Genomic DNA, 21,246 nt, shown 5'->3' with positions numbered 1-21,246 from the left:
AGGCTCAGTCAAAGGCATTAAACCTTAATTCTGCTCCTAAGTTTCATGTATTTATAAATTTTTTTTATGCTGGTCCATTTTATCTGCTATTCATTTATTAAATATCTGTGGATACTCATGCAGTTACAAGAACTAATAAGTTCAACAGCATCACAATGCACATGATCAACATAGAAAGCTCAGTTTTTATATAGTAGTAAATGGACAATCTGAAGATAAAATTCAGACAGTTTTATTCCCAGTAGAATAAAAGAGAATACATACTTAGATATAAATTTAATAAGAAAAGTGCAAGACCTGTGCCCTGAAGATTACAAAGCAAATACCTTGTAAGTGATAAGACTGGATTAATGTTTGTTCATATATTCATGGATTGAGAGGCAGTCATATTGTTAAAATGGCAGTTTCTCCAAATTAGTCTATAGACTCAACCCAGTCCTATAAATATTTCAACAGATTTTCTTTGCAGAAATTGATCAATTTTATATGGTAATGCAAAAGATGCACAATAGCTAAAGCCATTAAGCTTCCCGATTTCAGAACTTACTCTGAAGCTGTGGTTGTCAGGACAGTGTGGTACTGACTTGAGAGTGGACATATAGCTCAGCTACCCAGAACTAATAATCCAAAAATAAACCCACATTTATTGACAATTACATTTTGATAAAGGTGGTACCATGGCATTTCATTGGAGAGATTATCTTTTAAGCAAGTGGTGTTGAGGTATCTACGTAGAAGGAGATGAGAGTGTTACTTCACCTGTACATGAATAAATCAACTCAAAATCATTGAGAGACCTAAATGTAAGAGTTAAAACTATAACAATTTTGGAAGTAAAATAGAAAATCTTCTTGACTTTAGATTAGGCAAAGAGTTTTTAGTTGTAACATCATGAGCATAATCCACAAAAGAAAAAAAAATTGGTAAGTTAGACTTCATTAAAATTAAAAGCTTTTCTAGTTCGTTTTTTTAAAAAAAGATTTATTTATTGGGGTGTTTTTTGGTTTGTTAGTATATTTATTTGACTGGCAGAGTGACAGAGAGAAAGAGATATCTTGCAGCCCTTGGTTCACTCCCCAGATGGCAGCAACAGCTGAGACAGAGCCAGGCTGAAGCCAGGAGCCAGGAAATCCATTCAGGTCTCCCACTTGGGTGGCAGGAACTCAAGTACTTGAGTCATCATCTGCTGCTTTCAGGCTTATATTAGCAGGAGCTGGGTTGGAAAGAGTAATCTGGCATTCAGGCCTCCAAAGTGCTAGTTTAACCTGCTGTGCCCCAACACCTGCCTCCCTAAACTTTTATATTGCAAATGACACCATCAAGAAGATGAGGGACCTCCCACAGACTGGGAAAAATATTTGTTAGATACAGGTAGGTTTGGTTATGGAAGTTTAAGAGAATGTCTTTTCTCTCTGGAATATGAAGAGGCTATCAGCTAAAAGGCAAGATGAGGTGGGACAGAAAAATCTGTGGAAAATTTCAAAATATAGGAGAAAATAGAAGTGTTTGCTGGAAGGATAGGAAAGAGCATTTGTCTGGGAGAGCACAATGGGATTACCAGGCAGAACTGAGTGTGCCATTTGAAATTATTGGTCGGAAATGTAGGGTAAAGCCAGTTAAACTCAGTTGTATTTTCCATACGGTTTTGTCATGCTGAGGGTTCAGGCCCAGATACTGGACTTTACTAAAGTCAAGGTTTGGCTGGCTAAGTATGTGGAGAGGGGCTGGGAGAAAAGCTTTGGCTGAGGGTATTTGTGCAGGAACGACTTCTGCAGCTCTTGGACTCCCTGCTGGGAAGGACGTGGGCTTCAGTGGACCTTCCTCGGTGAGCAGGGGCACCCAGATGAGTGGAACATGGAGTGCTTTAGAGCAGCTCAAGAAGAAATGTGGTACATACCATTAGTTTAACCATGACACCATATCATGAAAACCAGAAGTCGTTCTTGGCATGTGTTACATGTCCTGCGGGATTCCTCACAAATCTCTCTGGAATTTGAAAGAAGCTACTTAAGGGCTTCATGTATTTCCCCTCACTGATGTTTTCATAGGTTTTGTTTTATTTTGGGGGTAAAATATGTCAGAATGATTTAGCTGTCAACTATCAAAGATTTCCTGAGGCAAAAGGGATTAGGAAAATGAAAGGAGATATTAAAATATAAGCTGTGATAATAATCAAAGCTAGATTTTACCAGTGTCAAACTGTTCTGATCAGTGGAGTAGAATAGAAAGCCCAGAAACTATCCACAAATTAAGAAAATAGTATGTGGTAAAGGTAATATTTCAATTTATGTTTAAAGAGTGGACTTAGTAGTGCTGAAGCAATTGGCTAAATGTCTCAGGAAAAATATACTTAAATGTTTGCCTTAGGTCATGCACAAAAGTATGTCGTAGGACAGACTTGGTTTATGGTGTAAGGAAATTGACTTAAAAGCATTAGACAAAACATACCAAATTTTATGTCACTGTAGAGGGATTTTTCTAAATGTGAAACCAAATCATGAAAGGAAATGAATTAGTACTTTGTATTATATCAATGCTTAAACTTTTGTATGGCACAAAACACCGTAAACAACATTAAAAGATAAAATATATGCCACAAAAAGCTATTTCCAACTCTACCATTAAATTATAAATTCTTACAAATCAATTTTTTTGAAAGGTAGAGTTATAGGCAGTGAGAGAGAGAGACAGAGAGAAAGGTCTTCCTTCCGTTGGTTCACTCCCAAAATGGCTGCTATGGCTGATGCTGTGTTAATCTGAAGTCAGGAGCCAGGTGCTTTCTCCTGGTCTCCCATGGGGTGCAGGGCCCAATGACTTGGGCCATCTTCCACTGCACTCCTGGGCCACAGCAGAGAGCTGGACTGGAAGAGGAGCAACCAGGACTAGAACCCGGCGCCCATATGGGATGCCGGTGCCGCAGGCAGAGGATTAACCAAGTGAGCAATGGTGTCGGCCCACAAATCATTTTTATAGATGGTAACTCTGGGAAGAAAGAAAGGAGAAATGTGTAATGGCCAGAAACATGTGAAGAAAAATTAACCTCTTGTATTAAAGACATGCCAATTAAACTGTTGAGATACCTTTTTATCTAGCAGTATAGTGAAATTTGGTTTGTTTTTACATTATAGCATTTCAATTTTATTTTTAAAAAGATTTTTGAAAGGTATAGAAACAAAGAGAGATCTTCCATCCTCTGGTAAACTCTCCAGATGTTCACAACAGCCAAAGCTCTATCTGGCCAAAGCTAGGTGCTTGGAATTCATTCTAGGTCTCCTGTATGAGGGGCGGAGACCCCAATACTTGAGCCATCACCTGCTGCTTCCTGGGATGAAGATTAGTAGGAAGCTGGAATCCAAAGGAGAACTGAGACTTGAACTAGGCTCTCTGGTACGGGATGTGGGCATCCCACCTGGTATCCTAACTGCCGTGCCAAATGCCTACCTACCCTGACAGGGACATTATTGCTAGCATTTTATGTAAGTTGATATAACCACTTTGTAAAGAACTTCACAAATACTCAACAGAAGCCTTAATCTTTCAAAATACCCTTTGACCCAGTTCCACTTCCAGAAATATATTCTTTTTTTTTAAAGATTTATTTATTTATTTGAAAATCAGAGTTACACAGAGAGAGAGAGAGAGAGAGAGAGAGAGGTCTTCCATCTGATGGTTCACTCCCCAATTGGCGGCAACGGCTGGAGCTGCGCCGATCTAAAGCCAGAAGCCAGGAGTTTCTTCCAGGTTTCCCACATGGGTGCAGGGGCTTAGGGACTTGGGCCATATTCTGCTGCTTTCCCAGGCCATAGCAGAGAGCTGGATCAGAAGTGGAGCAGCCGGGACTCAAACCAGTGCCCATATGGGATGCCGGTGCTTCAGGCCAGGGCATTAACCCGCTGTGCCACAGCACCGGTCCCCAGAAATATATTCTAAATACGTAGTCATAGTTTAAATTTTTACTACAGTAATGTTTACTAAAACATTTTATGAGAGAAAAAGATATTTAATAGCCCATATATCCAAAGGTTATAAATTGGTAAAACAATTATGATTATATTAAATCTAACAGGTATAATCATTGAACATGCAATTGAATGTTTAATCACATAGAATGACTGTTTTGTAATGTGAAAAGATATAACAGAATAGGATGTGTTATATAATATTGTTTTCTTTTTTAAAGCTTTATTTATTTGAAAGGCAGAGATACAGAGAGGGAAGTTGGGGGAGAGAGAGAATCTTCCATTTGCTGATTCACTCCCTAGATGTCCACAAAGGCCAGGGCTGGGCCAGGCTGAAGCCAGGAGCCGGGAGCTTCTTCTCGGTCTCCTCTGTGGGTACAGGGCCCAAATACTTGGAGCATCTTCTACTGCTTTCCCAGGCACATTAGCAGGGAGCTGGATTGGAAATAGAGCAGCTGGGACTTGAGCTGGCATCCATGTAGGATGCTGGCACTGCAGGTGGAGGCTTAACCTTCTATACCACAGTGCCAGCCCCATAGTATTCATTTCTGAAAGCAAGAATGTGGATGTGTAAGGGCATAAAAAAGATATATTTTAGATATATTACTTTTATTATCTTTGGTATTGAGATTATAGGTGACCTTTCTTTATGCCAATCTGTTTTTGTTGGGTATATATTTACTTTTTCATAATGAAAATGTTATTTTTTGTGTAGGCATTTGATATAGTGGTTAAGCTGCTGGGTGGCATTCCCACATGAGGCGCAGCCACCCTAGGAGGCAGTAGATTATGGGTCCCTACAAGCAATATGAGAGACCTGAATTGGGTTCAGGGGTCCTGGCTTTGGCCCAGCCCTGGCTGTTGCGGACATTTATAGAATGAAACAGCAGATGAGAAATCTACCCCCCCCCCCCACACACATACTTCTTTCTGTGTCTCTGCCTCTGCCTGTCAAATAACAAATTAATTAAAATATCATTTGTCGTATTAAATTTGTGAGGAGCAAATAATTCGATGAACTCTGTATTTTCTTTTTGAAGGCCAAATCGGTACTCCCTTTTTGATCTGGTGCAGTACATCTATGCCGTGGCTCACAGACCCTTCCTCCCATACCCCTTGCCACATTTTGCCTATCGGTAAGTACAGTGCTTCTTTTGTGTACCTGCTGTAAAAGAATGAACTGGACACACTTGGACCTAGCGCCCTCTAGAGTTACAGAACTTGGTCTGTTGGAGCACGGGGCCAGTCTCCGAGTCTCTACCAGGCTGTCCTACTCATGATGTGAGCTGAGGGAAGTTCCAATGAGGCGTCTGAGAGAGGGACATGTAGAGGAGTGCCAAGGAGAGAAGCACTGTGTATTGGGAGGCTAAATCTACAAGTCTTCCAACTCGCCAATGAAAATTGGGAGCCGATTTGTGTAAGGAAGCAGTCGGGAGAGGGCCCCTTTTCGTTAAGCCAGGGTAACTGTGTGTTTGGGGAAAGGAGCCAGTCCTATTCAGGTTTGTCCTGTGGTTGCCTTCTCTTCTCTCCCTGCTTCTTGGTTTACTTCTTGCTATGTGGGTTTAAAATCTTGAACTTAAGCCACAACTAGTGGTCTGGTCCGGAAGATTTTCATACACAGTTTGCCAGAAACTGATTTATAAACCAGTGTGGCAGTTCACTCCTTCATTTGTTTTCTCATTCACCAAATATTTGATGTATGTCTTAGGCAGTATACTGAGTGCTAAGAGGTTACAGTAAGCCTTCAAAAGCTTGTGGTCTGATGTGGGTATCAGAAAAATAGGTAATTAGAATGCAGAGTGATGACTGTATTGAGTGTTCTATCTTTCAGGCTGTTTCACTTCATCTCATTTGATACTCATACTGACTAAAAAGTGAGTAGGGAGAGTATGTAGAAGGAGTGAAGGAGGCCACAGCTGAGGAATACCACTAGCAGAGTGCCGGCCGGGCATGAGGATCTTATCAGGGAGAGCATAACGATTGGCATTGACGAGAAGGAAGAGAGTTTGAAAGCCCAAGTACCTAGGAGCAGGGAGTGTTTGAAGGAGGCACTGGGTGTGGCGTGAAGGGAAGAATTGCTGTGTGACCACAGCAGAGCCTGGCACACTGTAGACACTCTGCTCATAGTTGTGGAATGAAGTGCTGCAGAGAAGTCCCCTAGAGAATGGACCAACACATATGCACACATGGCCAGTGCTGTCAGCCAGATGGCAGAGAGGCCCTCGCATGGTCACTCACGAAAGTGAGAGTTAAAGGTGGAGTTGGCAAGTGCACATGGCATGCCCAGCGAGGTCCTCGGGCACACCCGAAAAGCCATCTGCTAGTGCAATCCAGCCCCATGCCACGGAGGTCTGTAATGGCTGTTCTTGTCAAACTGTGTTAACCCAACAAATTATCTTTTCCTGCCACTGGTGCTAGTTGGCTGGAAGCTGAGGTTGTATGCTTGCTGGAGAAATTCTGGTAAATCTTTAGCTTCCCTTTTTTATTTATTTACACCATTCACGGGAATGATGTTTTTCAAGCTTTTAAAAGCTGTGGAACCATGTGTTCAATGAATTTTTACCCAAAGGCCCTCTCGGTAATTCAGATAAAAAGCAGACTGGTCTAGTTGTCGTGAGGGTGATAATCAGAGCATGTACTCCCAACCCCTGACGCCAGGCCTCTGGGGGTATTGGGGGAGTTCTGAACACAGTGACTTCAGGGACAGGGTGACAGGTGAGGAAAGCCCTCAGCTTTCATGGGCAGGGACGAGCGGAGTAATCAGGGCAAGGCAGCCCCTCTCCCTCTCCTGACTTGACTCATGGGTTTTAGGCTTCTCTTTGCTGTTGGATTTCTTTTGTTCCCAGGGCCCCCTGCACTAAGGGTTGTATTTTACAGTTTGTGCATTGTCACTTTCCCTGGTCCTTCCCAGCAGCAGATTGGAATGTCTGTGGCTTAGGTTGGATTGGATTTCAAAGACTTGATAGAATGTTGGGTCATTTCTCTGTGTTTCGTTGTTTTTCAATTTTATTTTGTTTTGGTTTTTAGTTTTTAAGACGCATTGCCTCTTTGGATGAGAACAAGTTGTGCCAGCAGTTACAGCAGTCACGTGGGTTGGCTTGAAGGGAAATGGACCAAAAAGCAAAGGTAGCACCAGGATGTAGGATATTTAAAAAATAACTCAGTGAATTCCCACCTCTGCAGAAGCCTCTCTTCCCTGGTTCCTAGAGGCTAGCTTCAGCACTGGGCAAAGAGACACTCACCATGTATGCCATATATATTCCTTTTCTCAGGATGATAGCAAGACTCTTTGAAATCAGTCCATTTGAGCCCTGGACAACGAGGGATAAAGTGGAGCGGGTGAGTCTGCGTGTGGTCAGCATGCACAGCTGCCGGGCAGAGAGCTGCGGGACTGGGAAGTTAGGATTTCTTTTTGCTCACTTGCTTGGGGTGTTTCCGTGCTCTTGCCTGTGATGTTCCCTCTAGCTCAGGGTGGCTCCGAAACTCATTTGTCCACTCTCATCCTGGCCCAGGGTGTGGTTCCTCCTGTTATTTTCAGCCCAGTGTTTTTCTTTCTCTGCTGGCCCATTGCCAGCAGCACATAACCATGCCTACTCGCTTAGCTGGTCCCCTCACCCCTCTCTGGTTTTTATTTATTTATTTTAAAGGTTTATTTTATTTATTTGAAAGGCAGAGCTACTAAGTAGGTGCAGGGAGGTCTTCTATCAGCTGGTTTACTGTCCAAATGGTTGCAACTGCCAAGTCTGAGCCAGACTGAAGCCAGGAGCCAGGAGTTTCTTCCAGGTTTCCCACGTGAGTGCAGGGGCCCAAGGACTTGGGCCATCTTCCACTGCTTTCCCAGGTGCATTAGGAGGGAGCTGGATTGGAAGGGGAACAGCCAGGACTTAAACCGGTTCCCAAAAAGGAGACTGGCAGCATAGATAGCAGCTTTTACCTGCTGCACCACAATGCTGTGCTCCAGTCCCCTAAACCCTGATTTTAAAGGCCAGACCCCTCTTCCTCCTGAGTCTCTGTTAGCCACCCTCCTCGTTGTGGTTCTTTACATCGTAACTCCTCAAAAAACTGGCTATACCTGCTGTTGACAGCTTTTTACCACATTCTTTTACGCGGTCCACTCAGGGGTCTGTGACCCTCTCTCCCCTGAAAATGCTCTTTCCAAGGTCACCTGCGAGCAGCATTTGTCAGAGGGAACCCTTCTGTGTCCTCTGGTACCTGTCTTTCCCTCTGTGTCCTCTTGCTTTTCCTCTTCCCACTGGGCCATGCTCTCCAGTCTCTTCCTGCCTCACTCCCTTCTGTCTTTACTGAGTTTTCTAAGTGACACTTGGCTACTTCGGTCTGTTAAGCTCGTGGCTGCAACTTTATCTGCCTCCGAGCTTTAGGCTCTCATATCCAGCTGTGTAGATTCAGTGACTCTTTGAACCACAGCACATCCAAACAGAAAGCTGTCAACTTGTCGCAGCAGTAGTCCTGGGTTTTTTTGCTCATGCCCCAAATCTGGCGGTTGCCTTAGTTTGTTGTTTCCCAGTGTGGTTCTACACTGGCACTGTCCACTAGAACTTTCTACAGTGATGGAAGTGCTCTGCATCTGCCCTGACACATAGCCACTGGCGATGTGTGACTGTTGAGTGCTCGACATGTGGCTAGTGTGACTGCAGAGATGAAACTTGAATTTTAGCGAATTTTTTTTTTTTTTTTTTTGACAGGCAGAGTGGACAGTGAGAGAGAGAGACAGAGAGAAAGGTCTTCCTTTGCCGTTGGTTCACCCTCCAATGGCTGCCGTGGCCAGCGTGTTGCAGCCGGCATACCGCGCTGATCCAATGGCAGGAGCCAGGTGCTTTTCCTGGTCTCCCATGGGGTGCAGGGCCCAAGCACCTGGGCCATCCTCCACTGCACTCCCTGGCCACAGCAGAGAGCTGGCCTGGAAGAGGAGCAACCGGGACAGAATCCAGCGCCCCGACCGGGACTAGAACCCGGTGTGCCGGCGCCGCAAGGCAGAGGATTAGCCTAGTGAGCCGCGGCGCCGGCCAAATTTTAGCGAATTTAAACTAATTTAAACTTGAATTTAAGCTGCCACCTTTGGTTTGTGGCTTCTGTATTAGCCCAGATCTAGGCCACCAACAAGGATTGTTCAGACAGCCCTCAAAATACATGCCAGGTCTGACTCCTCCCTACTCCTTTTTAAATGTAGTTTTAATTCAGAAACTGTTTATAATGCTGGTGAACATTTTCAACTCAAAGAAATGTACCATGCGTCATTGTCTCTGTTCTGCCACTTCTAACCTAGGCAGCCACCCTTTCTACCTCTCAGCTCATCTTCTGCCACCTTCCTGGTCACTCTCCAGGGTGGTGAACTCCACAGCTCTGAGTCTCCTTCCTGCTGTCTCCTTAGCCAGCCTTCCATGGTGATCATTGGCCCCGGGTGTGCACAGGTCTCTCCAGGGAGGCTGCAGAGTAAAATACTACAATACTTCCTCTGCCTTTGAAGACCATGGATGAGTATTAACAAGAGGCAGTCAGTGTTACCTGACAGCTGACAGGTAGAGAAGATGAGAAGAGAATCCTAGGGAGCAGATGTGGACAGGCAGCTCGCACCCTCCCCTCTGACAGCTCTGTCTGGACAGCCGAGACTGTGATGTCCCTTCAGTATTTATGAATGATTGGGCAGAAGAGCTGATTGCTCGTTAGTTTATCTTACACTAGTGTGCATTTACAGTTGAGAAAATGTTGATGCAGTGGGCTGAGTGGGTTTTGGGTTGTATCTGGAGACTGCAGCATTTGGTAAAAGAATTGCAGACTTTCAGATAGCTACAATGAGGGATTGATACTGTCCCTGCTGCAAATTGATTCCTGTTAACTTGCTTCTGCAAGATCTGGGACAAAGGAAGTCTTATATTTCATTCCCCTTACCTACGAACAAGATGTGTTTGGTTTCTTAGCTCCACAGTGAGTATTAGTCAACCAGGTTGAAATCACCTGGAGCAGGCTGGCGCTGTGGCTCACTAGGCTAATCCTCCGCCTTGCAGCGCCGGCACACCGGGTTCTAGTCCCGGTCAGGGCACCGGATTCTGTCCCGGTTGCCCCTCTTCCAGGCCAGCTCTCTGCTGTGGCCAGGGAGTGCAGTGGAGGATGGCCCAAGTGCTTGGGCCCTGCACCCGCATGGGAGACCAGGATAAGTACCTGGCTCCTGCCATCGGATCAGCGTGGTGCACCGGCCACAGCGCGCCAGCTACAGCAGCCATTGGAGGGTGAACCAACGGCAAAGGAAGACCTTTCTCTCTGTCTCTCATTCACTGTCCACTCTGCCTGTCCAAAAAAAAAAAAAAAAAAAGAAAAAAAAAAAAGTTCTCTCTTGATAGCAAGGGACAAATAATACTCATGCCTTTAATTCAGACATTAAAACTGAGGCAGCAAGTCTGCACTTGGAGAGCACTGGGGAATGAGCTTGCTGTGCTTGGCCTGTCTCCTTCTGGAGCCCTCCTGGTAAGCCAGTCCTGGCAGATGTGGTGACTTGTGCTTCCCTACTGTAGTTGTCTTCTGTTTCTATCTCTGTTGGAATGGCTCATCTAGTGTCATTGTCCTGGGCTCAGGGATAGTGCTGGGGACCTGGTCTGATGAGATTTCTTGATCTTCTTTATTCTCACCTTTAATCCCTGAGTCTGTGATAGAGTATGAGTGAGTCCCCGGAATCAGAAACTGCCATGAATTCTGTGAAGACAGTGAGATCTCAGTTGAGTGTTTTGAGTGTTTAAGACTTTGCTGTGGGGGTACTTTGTGTTTTTGGTGAATTTTCAGCATTGGTCCTTTGTTTATTCAAAGAATCACATCACAGACAAGACGTTACCTCACCTGCCTGGCCTAGAAGACCTTGGTATTCAGGCAACACCGCTGGAACTCAAGGCCATCGAGGTACTGCGGCGTCATCGCACTTACCGCTGGCTGTCGTCTGAAATTGAGGATGCAAAGCCAGCCAAGACTGTCGACGTTTAGCGCCCTTGAGCAACCCTTGGATTTTGAGGTCATTTGGGTCACCTGGCTAGCAACCGACCCACATTCTTTAGGGAATCTGTACATAGTGATTAAGATCCCTCTATTAAAACACCCAAGGTTAAATTCTGTGTCATTTTCTTCCTTGATTTATAAGATGAGAAATCTAGTCACACTGAACTTGAACATAATTTTCTTTAAACATATACAGTTGTTATTCCTGTATCTGCAGGTACCATATCCATGGATTCGACCAACTACAAATTGAAAATATTTGAAAAAGATTTGCTTCTTACTGAACATGCAAAGAGGGTTTTTGTGGTTTTTTTTTTTTTTGTTATTGTTGTTGTTATTACTTCCTAAACAATACGGTATAACAGCTTTGTTTAGCATTTACATTGTATTAGGTAGAATAAGTATTCTAGAAATGATTGACCACATAAGGGAATATGTGTGTAGGGTATATACAAATGATGCACCATAAGAGATTTACAGATTTTGGTATCTGCATGGGGGCAGAAGAGGGCTCTGAGGAATCACGTTCTGCTTAGTCTGGGTTATCCAGCATCCTGCCACAGCTCCAAATTCAAATGCCGCGAGCACTGACAAAGGCAAAGCTTCTTTGGGTTTCCACCAAATAAAATGTGAACCAAGCAGCAGTTTTCCTAAACCCAAGTGCTTTCTTTTCCATTCCTTAACTCCTTCCCCCCAGAATATTCCTGTTTTCTGTCTTTTAAGGGAGACACGGTTTTTGCTTTCCTCAGACTCTCCAGGAAATTCTGCCTGGATGCTGTCTTCCTGCCCTGGTCCCTTGTCCACTTGGGTCCACTGCCATCAATGTCTCCAGCACACGTGTGTTTCTTACCAGCTCAAATAGTGTGGTCACAAGTCCCACCGTTAAAGAATCTCGCCCATTCAACCTGTAACGTAGGGTTAAGCAAAGGTCTAGCCTTGGAGCCAGAGTGTGGATACAAGCTTGTGATCCAGCGTGCCCTTGCTGTGTGAACCTCAGGAATTATTGAACCTTTTCTGTGTCAACGCCACTCCCCTCCTTCAACCGTACATGGGCTGTGATAGGAATTGCTTGAGGTTTATGTATAAATTGCATGTCATGGGGCATATACAGTGCTTGATAAACGCTAGCTGCTGATGTTACTGTCATGGCTGACCTCTTTGCTCCTTCTTGTGCTGTGTGACGAGGGTGACAGCCCTGTGGCAGGGAACAGATAGGAGCAGTGGAATTGGTGTGCTTCAGTATCGATTTTTACGTTTCCTGGATGTAGCAGTTGCTTTTAAGGGGTTCTTGCAATGGAGTTAATAAACTTCCTTAGATATTTTAAACTGCACTTTTAAATAAATTCTGTAAGTTTTGCAACTGCATGACTAATGTATAAAACCTTGCCAGGCACTTAGAACTTTTTAGTCAAACTAATTAATAGTATAGATAAGGATCTCAAAGTCTGCTATGATACTGTTTATAGACCAAAAAATTCTCACACTTTTCAACTTAAAGACTAAACTAATTGACTACACATTTTAAATTGGAATCATAGGCGCTCGCTTTGGCAGCACATATACTGAACTTGGAATCATAAGCTGAATCAGACAAAAATGCTAAGTTCTTGGGGCTGACATTATGGTACAGCCACAGCCACTGCCTGTGACACTAGTATCCTGTATTGGAGTGCCAGTTTGAGTCCTAGCTGCTCTGCTTCTGATCTAGCTCCCTGCTAATGTTTCTAGAAAAACAGCAGAAGATGGCCAAAGTACTTGGAAACCTGCTACCTGCATGGGAGACCCAGAGTTTCTGGCTCCTGGCTTCAGCCTGGACCAGCTCCAGCCATTACAGCCATTTGGGAAGTGAAGCAGTGATGATTCTGTCTCTGTCTCTCTCTCTCTCTCTCTTTCTCTCTGCCTTCCAAATAAGTAAAACAAGTATTTAAAAATAAAATTGTGAATTCTTAAATATTGTAAATGCTTTACCAATTTGTACAGATAATTACAAAATTTAACATTAAATAATAGTAGCCTGCATTTTTTTTAAAGAATTATTTATTTGAAAGGCAGAGAGAGAGATCTTCCATCCACTGGTTCACTCTTCAAATAGCCACAATGGCCAGAGCTGAGCTGATCTGAAACCAGGAGCAAGGAGCTTCTTCCGGGTCTCCCACGCAGGTACAGGGAACCAAACACTTGGGTCGTCTTCCACTGCTTTCTCAGGCCATAGCAGAGAGCTGGATTGGAAGTGAAGCAGCCAGGTCTTGAACCAGCGCCTGGGATGCCGGAACTGCAGGCAGCAGCTTCACCCAGTATTTCTGCTGCTATAGCAAAATGCTTTAGGTTGGAGAATTTGTAGAATATACAGTGGGGCCAGTGTTATGACATAATATGTTAAGCTGCTGCCTGCAATGCCAGCATCCCATATGGGCACTGGTTCGATTCCTGGCTGCTCCACTTCCAATCCAGCTCCCTGCTAATGTGCTTTGGTAAGCAGTGGAAGTATTTGAGCCCCTGGGAGACCTGGCTGAAGCTCCTGGCTCCTGGCTTCTGGCTTCAGCCTGGCCCAGCCCTGGCCATTGTGGCCATTTGGGGAGTGGACCAGCAGGTGGAAGGTCTCTCTGTCTCTCCCTCTCTCAATATAACTGTGCCTTTCAAGTAATAAATAAATAGACAATAAAAAAAGAATATGCATTTACTTTTCACATTTCTGGAGGCTACAAAGTCCAAGATCTAGTTGGCTTCATCTGTTCTGTTTGCCTTGAAGGTGGCACCTTACTGTGTGGGAAGGGTGTAGAAAGGCAGAAAGGGACTAGGTGCTTCCTTCAACTCTTACATAAGAACATGAATTCCACTCATGAGGGTGGAATCACCTCCCAAAGGCCTTAAGGCCCAATGATACTCTTTAAAAAAAAATTTGAAAGGCAGAGTGACACAGGGAGGGACAAGGGAGGGAGGGAGAGAGAGCGAGCAAGCGAGCTGCTGCTGCAATGTCCAGGACTGGGCCAGGTTGAACCCAGGAGCCAGGAGCACTTTGACTCTCTTCCACTGCTCTTTGAGGTACATTAGCAGGGAGCTGGTTTGGAAATGGAGCAGCCAAGATTCCAAGTGGCGTGCTGACGTGGGGTGCCAGAGGCAGCTTCACCGCTGTATCACAATGCCGATACCCCTCTGAAGCTCCTCTGAGTCCTGCTGATTTTGGAACTAACTTTCAGGGAGAATTTTGGAGGGACACACAGATTCAAATCCGCTAAGGAAGCAATTTTACCACCCCCAGGCAGTTGGGGGTCCCTTCTTAGCATATGGAGACTGCATGTGACCAAGTACTGAGAGCTGGGCACGAGGTCTGGGACACTCAGAGGCAGGGTGGTTCTGTTCATGATAAAGAGGGTTGAGCTTAATCTCTGTTTGCAGGGGCTGTGCCCTTGGGCTTCTAGCCAGGCCCTCTAGAACTCTGGGTTCTAGAAACACCTGGCCTGATCGTCACGGCTGGCTTGAGCCCACAGCATGCAAACCATGCTTGTATCATTGCATTTCCATCCATTGTTTCTTTACATTTCTCATTGAACCTATGAATGCAACAACTCCACTTACCTTCTGATTCCACACTAAATCTTTTATTTTTGTTCCCTCTGGACCATCTGTAATCTCCCTGAGCTTTGCTAGGCCCTGAGATCATCTCACACACCTGACCCTGTAGGGTGAAGGAGAGTGTGATGAGGCAAACTTCAACAGGAACACACGCAGAGGTCCCTCAGAGGCTGAGCAAGAGTCCCTCCGTGGAAGGGGCAGGGAACACTCCATGGAAGACAGATTCTTAAAGCTGGGGCTTGAGGTTAGCCAGGTGCAGTGTGTGGATGTGTACCCATGGGTAAGGAGGAAGCAGTCATTGACTGAAAAGAACAGCAATGAGCAGAGGTCCTGGGGCAGGAATGAGGAGGTGGCTGTCAGCTGGAGGCCAGGGTCAGCGTGCTGGGAGAGGGAGGAGTGAGGAATTTCAACGTTACCTTGAGGTGGTGCGTGTGGGTTAGCACCTGAGCTTCACACAGGTTTGGCTTCAAATATGAGCACCGCCATTCTTGGCTGTGAGTTGGACAAATCTCCAAGCCTCTCTTTCTTAGCCTTAGTCTCTTTGTAAATGGGGATAATGCTAGCAATAGCATTGTGGAACTGTGGTGAGGAATTAACTGATATCTCATTTAATTTTATCAGATGCCTTGCCTGAGTCCCTACATTTGTTTCCTGACTTAATGAGATCGTGGTCATTCCTGAGAGGGAGGAAGGATGCATATTTTTTTCAACAGTGGAAACAGTGGCTTAGAAAAGGTACATTGCCCCATTAAAAGGTGGGTTCCCTCTCTGACCTGGAGCTCTCTGGCTACACAACAGCCTTCGGGGAGCCTGGCCCTGGAGGAAGGAATAGAACCCAGGCATCATGGGGGATTGGTCTCAAACATGAGGCTAGTGTGGGCTGATGGTGACAGTAACCCCACAGCCTACTCCCCATATTCAAAGTATACTTTCCGTTTTGTCCTCCAGCTTTCTTTTAAAGTCTGTAGTAGAAGGTAAGCTGCAGCTGGGTGGGACTTTTTATCTGTCCTGGTCACTGCTTGGTCCCTGGATCTTCAATAGTGCCAGGCACCTGTTGAATAGAAGAACAAGTAATGGGGGTTGAGGGGTGGGGCAGTGTTGGGGGAATCTTTCCCTACACTTGGGCAAAAGCTCTGTCTCAGCCCATATTGTCCTGGTCTTGTTCAGGCAATAGCAATTTCAAGTCTGTAATTAGATCTCAAAGTTGCTAATTAGGATGCCCAGTCTTGTTTTAAAACTCTGGTTTAGGACCCTGAAATTTCTTCTTTCCAAGAGGACCATGTGGCTGGCTACTTTGCTGTGGTTTGTTTTTAAAAAAGATTTATTTATTTATTTGAAAGGCAGAATGACAGGGAGAGAGGAAGAGAGAAAAAGAGATCTTCTATCCACTGGTTCACTCCCCAAATGGCCTCAATGGCCAGGGGCTGGGCCAGGCTGAAGTCAGGAGTCTGGAACTCTATCTGGGTCTCACAGGTGGGTGCAGGGGCCCAAGAACTTGAGCCATCTTCTGCTTTCTCAGGCGCATTAGCAGGGTGCTGGATGGGAAGTGGAGCATCAGGGACTCGAACTGTTGCTCTGGTATGGGATGCCGGCATCAGCATTGCAGGCCATGGCTTAGCCTGCTGTGCCACAGGCAAGCCCGGCCCCCTTTTCTATATTTTCATCTGTCTTCACCCCCAGCTCAGCAGTAGAGGTTGTGCTCTGAGACCAGGATGAGGGTAGAAGGGGCCACCTGTGTGGGCCAGGGGTCTTCCCTGGGGAGTATCTGGGCCTGTCTTGGCCGCAGATGTGTACAACTGAACTAGGGTGTGGGTGGGACGCAGGTGGTGGCTGGGGAGCTACTTTTGGGAATGTGATAATGGATTGTGTTGGTAACTGAAACTGTAGGCAGAGACGTTAAGGATAAAATGTGCCATTAATAAAACATCGCTCATTAACACCTTAGCACAAATTAAAGTAGTTACACTTCACTGATAAGGATGCCAATGACTGGGTGAATAATTTATGCAGGTGATGTGTGTGGGGAGGAGAGGTAGGGGGAAAGTTAGGTAGACACAGTAGTAAGAAATAATCCAAAGGAAGGTGTTGCAAGTGAATTTGGATGATCTGGTCCAGCCTCCACATTTTATAATTCAAGAACTGGTGGAAAACACGAGAGAAGTGTCAGCTTTGTAACATGTGGGTGGGGAAAAACAGGCCAGCCATTTCTAGGGCCAGGCAGTCCCTGAACAGGACCATAGGAGATGAAAGTGTAGGGAATGAGGGTGCTTCAACAGAAAACTAGTCTCAAGTCCAGTTCTAGAGTGAAATAACAATCTTGCTGTCTGATTCTGAGCCTGCTGGGGCTGCTTGACCACGCCGTGGACTGTGGATAACTGAGAGCCACTCTGAGGAAGTTTTGTGTGGGGACGGGGGTCAGCTGCTCTCCCGGCCCCCGTGTGGCCTCCATGTGCACGTGGATTTCAGTGTTGCTGATCTTTGGGTTGTTCTGGGAGTTGGTTGTAACATCTCACCATGTTCCTGGAGAAAGAACTGCACAGAACCTTTAACATTAGTTATTTTTTAAAGTATCTATTTGAGCACTGGGGTTTTTAGCTTTATTTCAGAATTACCCGTTAACCAAAGGGGATGTGAAGAACAAGGTAGCCTATCTGTGTTTGTACCTGGTGACTGTTTTGAGGTAGGAATTGTTGAAAGACAAAATTGGCACAATTTTGTTCATCTTAATTAGCTTTATTTTTTTATTCTTAAACCAGGCGGTACTTCATTCTGTACAAAAGATTCAGTGTTCCAGTGAGCTGGGTGGAGGAAGTCGCTTTTGTAGACAGAGGAAAGCTGCAGAAAGCAGAGACAAAAAGAACAAAAAGAGGATTGGTCTTTCAAAGTTGCTTCTCTTGCAAGGTGGGGACAGAATAGAAAACTGACTGGGGAGCTGGCCTGTGGCCTCATGGGTAAGGCACCTGCATCCCACACTGCAGCACCTGGGCCTCATTCTTCGCTCTGGCTCCGGACTCCAGTGTCCTGCAGTGCAGACCCTGGGAGGCAGCACTGATAGCTCAAGTAGTTACCCATGTGGAAGACCTGGTTTGCGTTCCTAGCTCTTTGTTTTGGGCCCCACCCAACCTCAGCTGTTGTGGGTATTTGAGGAGTGACCCAGTGAATCAGAGCTCTGTGTCTGCCTCCATCCCTCTGCCTCTCAAAAAGAAAAGAAGACAAAAAAGTAACTGGTTGGTTAACATCGAGTTATTTTACCTCTTTCCTGCCAGGATGGAGACATGGGGAGTGTCCTCATTATCTGGAATGAAACTGACCTGTTTGGAAAATGGGGCTGTTATCCCTCTAATCTGGTTCTTGGAAGTTCAGATAGCAGCTTAGCGTCAGCGTGCTGAGGTGGAACTAAGAATGAGTCGCTGCATCTTCCCTGGTCTGTTGGGATCCAGTGCAGGAGCTTAGTCCAAAACAAGGTACTCCTCCAAGTTTTACTTAAAATGATGTTGCCCAGTGTTGCCAGATTGCCGATATTTCTAGGAAAGCTGAAAATCTAATTTTTGTGAATATGCAAAACCTCTTTATTTTTAAATATTGACAACTAATTGAAAAGGGGTAAATCTATATACTGTGTGCTCAGGGTACTTCCCTGGTGGCTGGACCTGTCCCCTTGGCCACGGTGGGCGCCAGGAAAGCAGGGGAAACTGGGATCCAAAGAGTGGCTGTGCCTGATGGGTCGCTGACCAAGTGCTCATGTGTGTCTTCAGTTTCATTGCACCCCCTACTCCAACCCCCACTACCATCCCCCCCCCTTTGAAGGTGTTGTCCTCAGGCCATTTCACAGGATGGGGGTGGGTTGGGGATTAACATGCTTCACAGTTTTGCCTGGGGGCAAGCCCAGCTCTGAGCTGTGTGAGCTCATGAGAATTCAGAAATCCTAACACATTAACCATGCACAGCTGCAACCCTCCCCCCTCTCCACATAGAACTCACAATGTTCATGACAAGTGGAATGAAAAGGGAAGTTTATTTTGGTGCCCAAGTTTTGAAATCTAAGCATAGTTTTTTCATAGTATGCATTTTCCGTTAACTTTCTGAATGCTCCCTTGTAGATATAAAAAGTAGGTAATCCTTTAACAGAACAGGGATGAGTGGATTTACAAAGCTTTCATAGACCCAGTACCCTCCAAATGATTTTGCAGTTGATTATTGAAGAAATGTTCACAGATCATTTGAGCCTTAGGTTCTTTCTCAAGGACTGTCCAAATCTAATGGTTGTAAATCAAAATGGAAACAAAAGCATGAGAAAGTTAGTACATAAACTGGCAAGATTCGTGGGTGGATAAAAGACAAATCCTTGTGCTTTTCATTTCTTTAATATATTTCATGGCCAGAGCATGTAAGTCATTCCTTTAAAAAGTTACTGACCTCGGGCCAGCCCTTTGGCACAGCAGGTTAAACCACAACCTACAGTGCCAGCATCCTATATGGGCACTGGTTCGAATCCTGGCTGCTCCACTTCTGATCCAACTCCCTGCTAATGTTCCTGGGAAAGCAGCAGAAGATGCCCAAATCCTGGGCCCCTGCACCCACATGGAGACCTAGAAGAAGATCCTGGCTCCTGGCTTGAGAGTGGCCCAGCTCTGACCATTGTGGCCTTTTGGGGAGTGAACTAGTGGATGGACGATCTCTCTGTCTCACCTTTCTGTGTAACTCTGCCTTTCAAATAAATAAATAAATAAATCTTTAAAAAAAGTTACTGATCTCCTTCCAAATATGCCTAACACTGCCGTGCACTATATATACTAATATTCTCTCTCTCTCCACACACAAACACACACACTAGTATAGTTGGGGTATCAAATATGTACAAGTCTGGAGGCCCTTACTCATTTCACTCACCCATATACATGTAACTGGCTGAGTTAGGCAGTCAGATACTGTGGGAGATAAATATTATTTCATCTTATAGATAAGGAGAAGCAAGATAGATTTACAGGAGTGTACAGCTGACGTGCAGCAAAACATCTTCTAATCCCAGAGCTCTACACCTGTATGACACTGGATCTGTGGGCTTCGTGATCTGATGCTCTGAAACAAAAGCAGAACGCAGAATCCAGGACATGGTAAAGAGGAAGCACCTTTCCATGACTTGGGCTCCGTTGCCTTCATTGACTCTTGCAGAATTTTCTCTTGTATCAATTCCTCTGAGTGCTCGTGACAGTTTAGTGAGTTGTGTGCTGGGGATTTGAAGATGATGCAGAGATTGGCACTACTCGAAAGAACAACCTAAGTGATCTTTCTACCTCTGATCACTACTCATTCTAAATCTCATCGTCAGACTTCTCTCCTGAAAATAAAGACTTGATTTTTTATTACTCATCCACAAACGCTGAACAGTTACCCCGCAACAGGAAAAACGCCTGAACAGGAGTCCCGGCTCCCGGGCTGTGCATTCGCAGGAAGCAGCAATCAGAAACAGAGCCAAGGGGACTGGCCTTGTGGGTACAACAGGTTTAGCCATCATTTGGGATGCTGGCATCCCATGTCAAAGTGCCAGTTTGGGTCCCAACTGCTTGGCTTTCAATCCAGCTTTCTGCTAATGCAGCTGGGGAGGCAGTGGAAGATGGGCCAAGTACTTATGCCCCTGCCACTAAAGTGGGAGACCAGGAAGCAGCTTCAGGCTCCTGGCTTTGGCCTGTCCCAGCATTGCCTGTTGTGGCCATTTGGGGAGTGAACCATTGAGTGGAAGCTGTCTCTGTGTCTCTCCTGTCTGTCAATCTGTCTTTTAAATAAACTCTAAAATGTCAAAAAAAGAAGAGCCCAAATTTTAACCTAGGCACTCCGACGTGGGATGTGGGTCTTCACAGCTTGCCAAATGCCCACCCTTCATGTATGTATTACTTCTTTTATTCACATTTATTGGGAGACTACTGTGTCCAACTCTATGCACATCAGAGGTAAGGAGATACTTTCTCGGTCTTCAAGGAGCGAAAGTCGAGTGGAGAAGTCAGGTACAGTGAGAGGAACAGCCAGCTGGTGCTGTTTCAGGGATAGAAGCAGAGCCACGTGGGAACGCAGGAAACACTGCAGTGGCTGGACAGGGAGTCAGGTCAGCATCACAAGGATGTGTGCACGAGACCTTGCAGGAGAGGAGTTTGACACAACATAAAGTGAGAGCACAGAGGAAGGATGCTTAAGTGGGAAAAAGCCTGGCCAGACAGGTGGCAGAGTCCTGTCATGCAGCCTTGTACAGTGTCCAGCTGGAAGTGGGCATCCCCAAAGCGCTTGAAGCAAAACCGTGATATAAGACATGTGTCTTAGAAGCATTGCTCTGATTGCACCATGGAATGGGGCAGAATTGGAGGCAGGGGGAACACTGGGTTTGGGGAAGCCATTCAAACAAGACCTGCTGATGGCTTGGGAGAGTGGATGGCGAGAAGAGGATCAGTCTGAAAGACACTGAGGAAGTGGAATTGACGTGACTGGTGATAAACTGGATGTGGAAGAGGAAGGTGAAGAATGAAGGATGCTTCCAAGGCTTCTAGCTTGGGAAGCTGGCTTCCCAAGGCATGCAACTTTGGAAGAAGATCCAGTTTACAAAGGGAAGATGAACTTTGGAGATGTCTGTGGAACATATAAGTGGAAATAATCAAATGTAGAAAGATACTTAATAAGCAGATGAAAAAGTTTAACTTAATTAGTAACCAAAGAAATGCAATTTTAA

General features: G+C 45.3%; 2 protein-coding genes across 4 annotated transcripts in view; both read left to right on the top strand.

The window, feature by feature from the left end:
• The window catches only part of NDUFA9 (NADH:ubiquinone oxidoreductase subunit A9), a 38,949-nt gene extending 27,880 nt beyond the window's left edge, over positions 1–11,069 (top strand). Inside the window, exons 9-11 of the mRNA XM_002712856.5 lie at positions 5,000–5,095; positions 7,232–7,298; positions 10,776–11,069. Coding sequence (XP_002712902.1) covers positions 5,000–5,095; positions 7,232–7,298; positions 10,776–10,946 — 334 coding nt within the window. The 3' untranslated portion in view covers positions 10,947–11,069. The remainder of the gene's footprint in view (positions 1–4,999; positions 5,096–7,231; positions 7,299–10,775) is intronic.
• Positions 11,070–12,315: 1,246 nt separating this feature from the next.
• The window catches only part of GALNT8 (polypeptide N-acetylgalactosaminyltransferase 8), a 70,348-nt gene continuing 61,417 nt past the window's right edge, over positions 12,316–21,246 (top strand). For 2 of the 3 annotated variants that reach the window (XM_051850201.2, XM_070049349.1), the window contains exons 1-2: positions 12,316–15,266; positions 17,798–17,995. The gene's annotated coding sequence lies outside the window, so the exon portion shown is untranslated. Of the gene's footprint in view, positions 17,996–21,246 lie in introns of all 3 variants that reach the window. The other variant, XM_070049350.1, reaches the window with a different exon arrangement.

The sequence above is a fragment of the Oryctolagus cuniculus genome, chromosome 9, assembly GCF_964237555.1.
Source record: "Oryctolagus cuniculus chromosome 9, mOryCun1.1, whole genome shotgun sequence".
NCBI classification, from domain to species: Eukaryota; Metazoa; Chordata; class Mammalia; order Lagomorpha; family Leporidae; genus Oryctolagus; species Oryctolagus cuniculus.
This window is presented reverse-complemented; position numbering and strand designations above follow the sequence as displayed.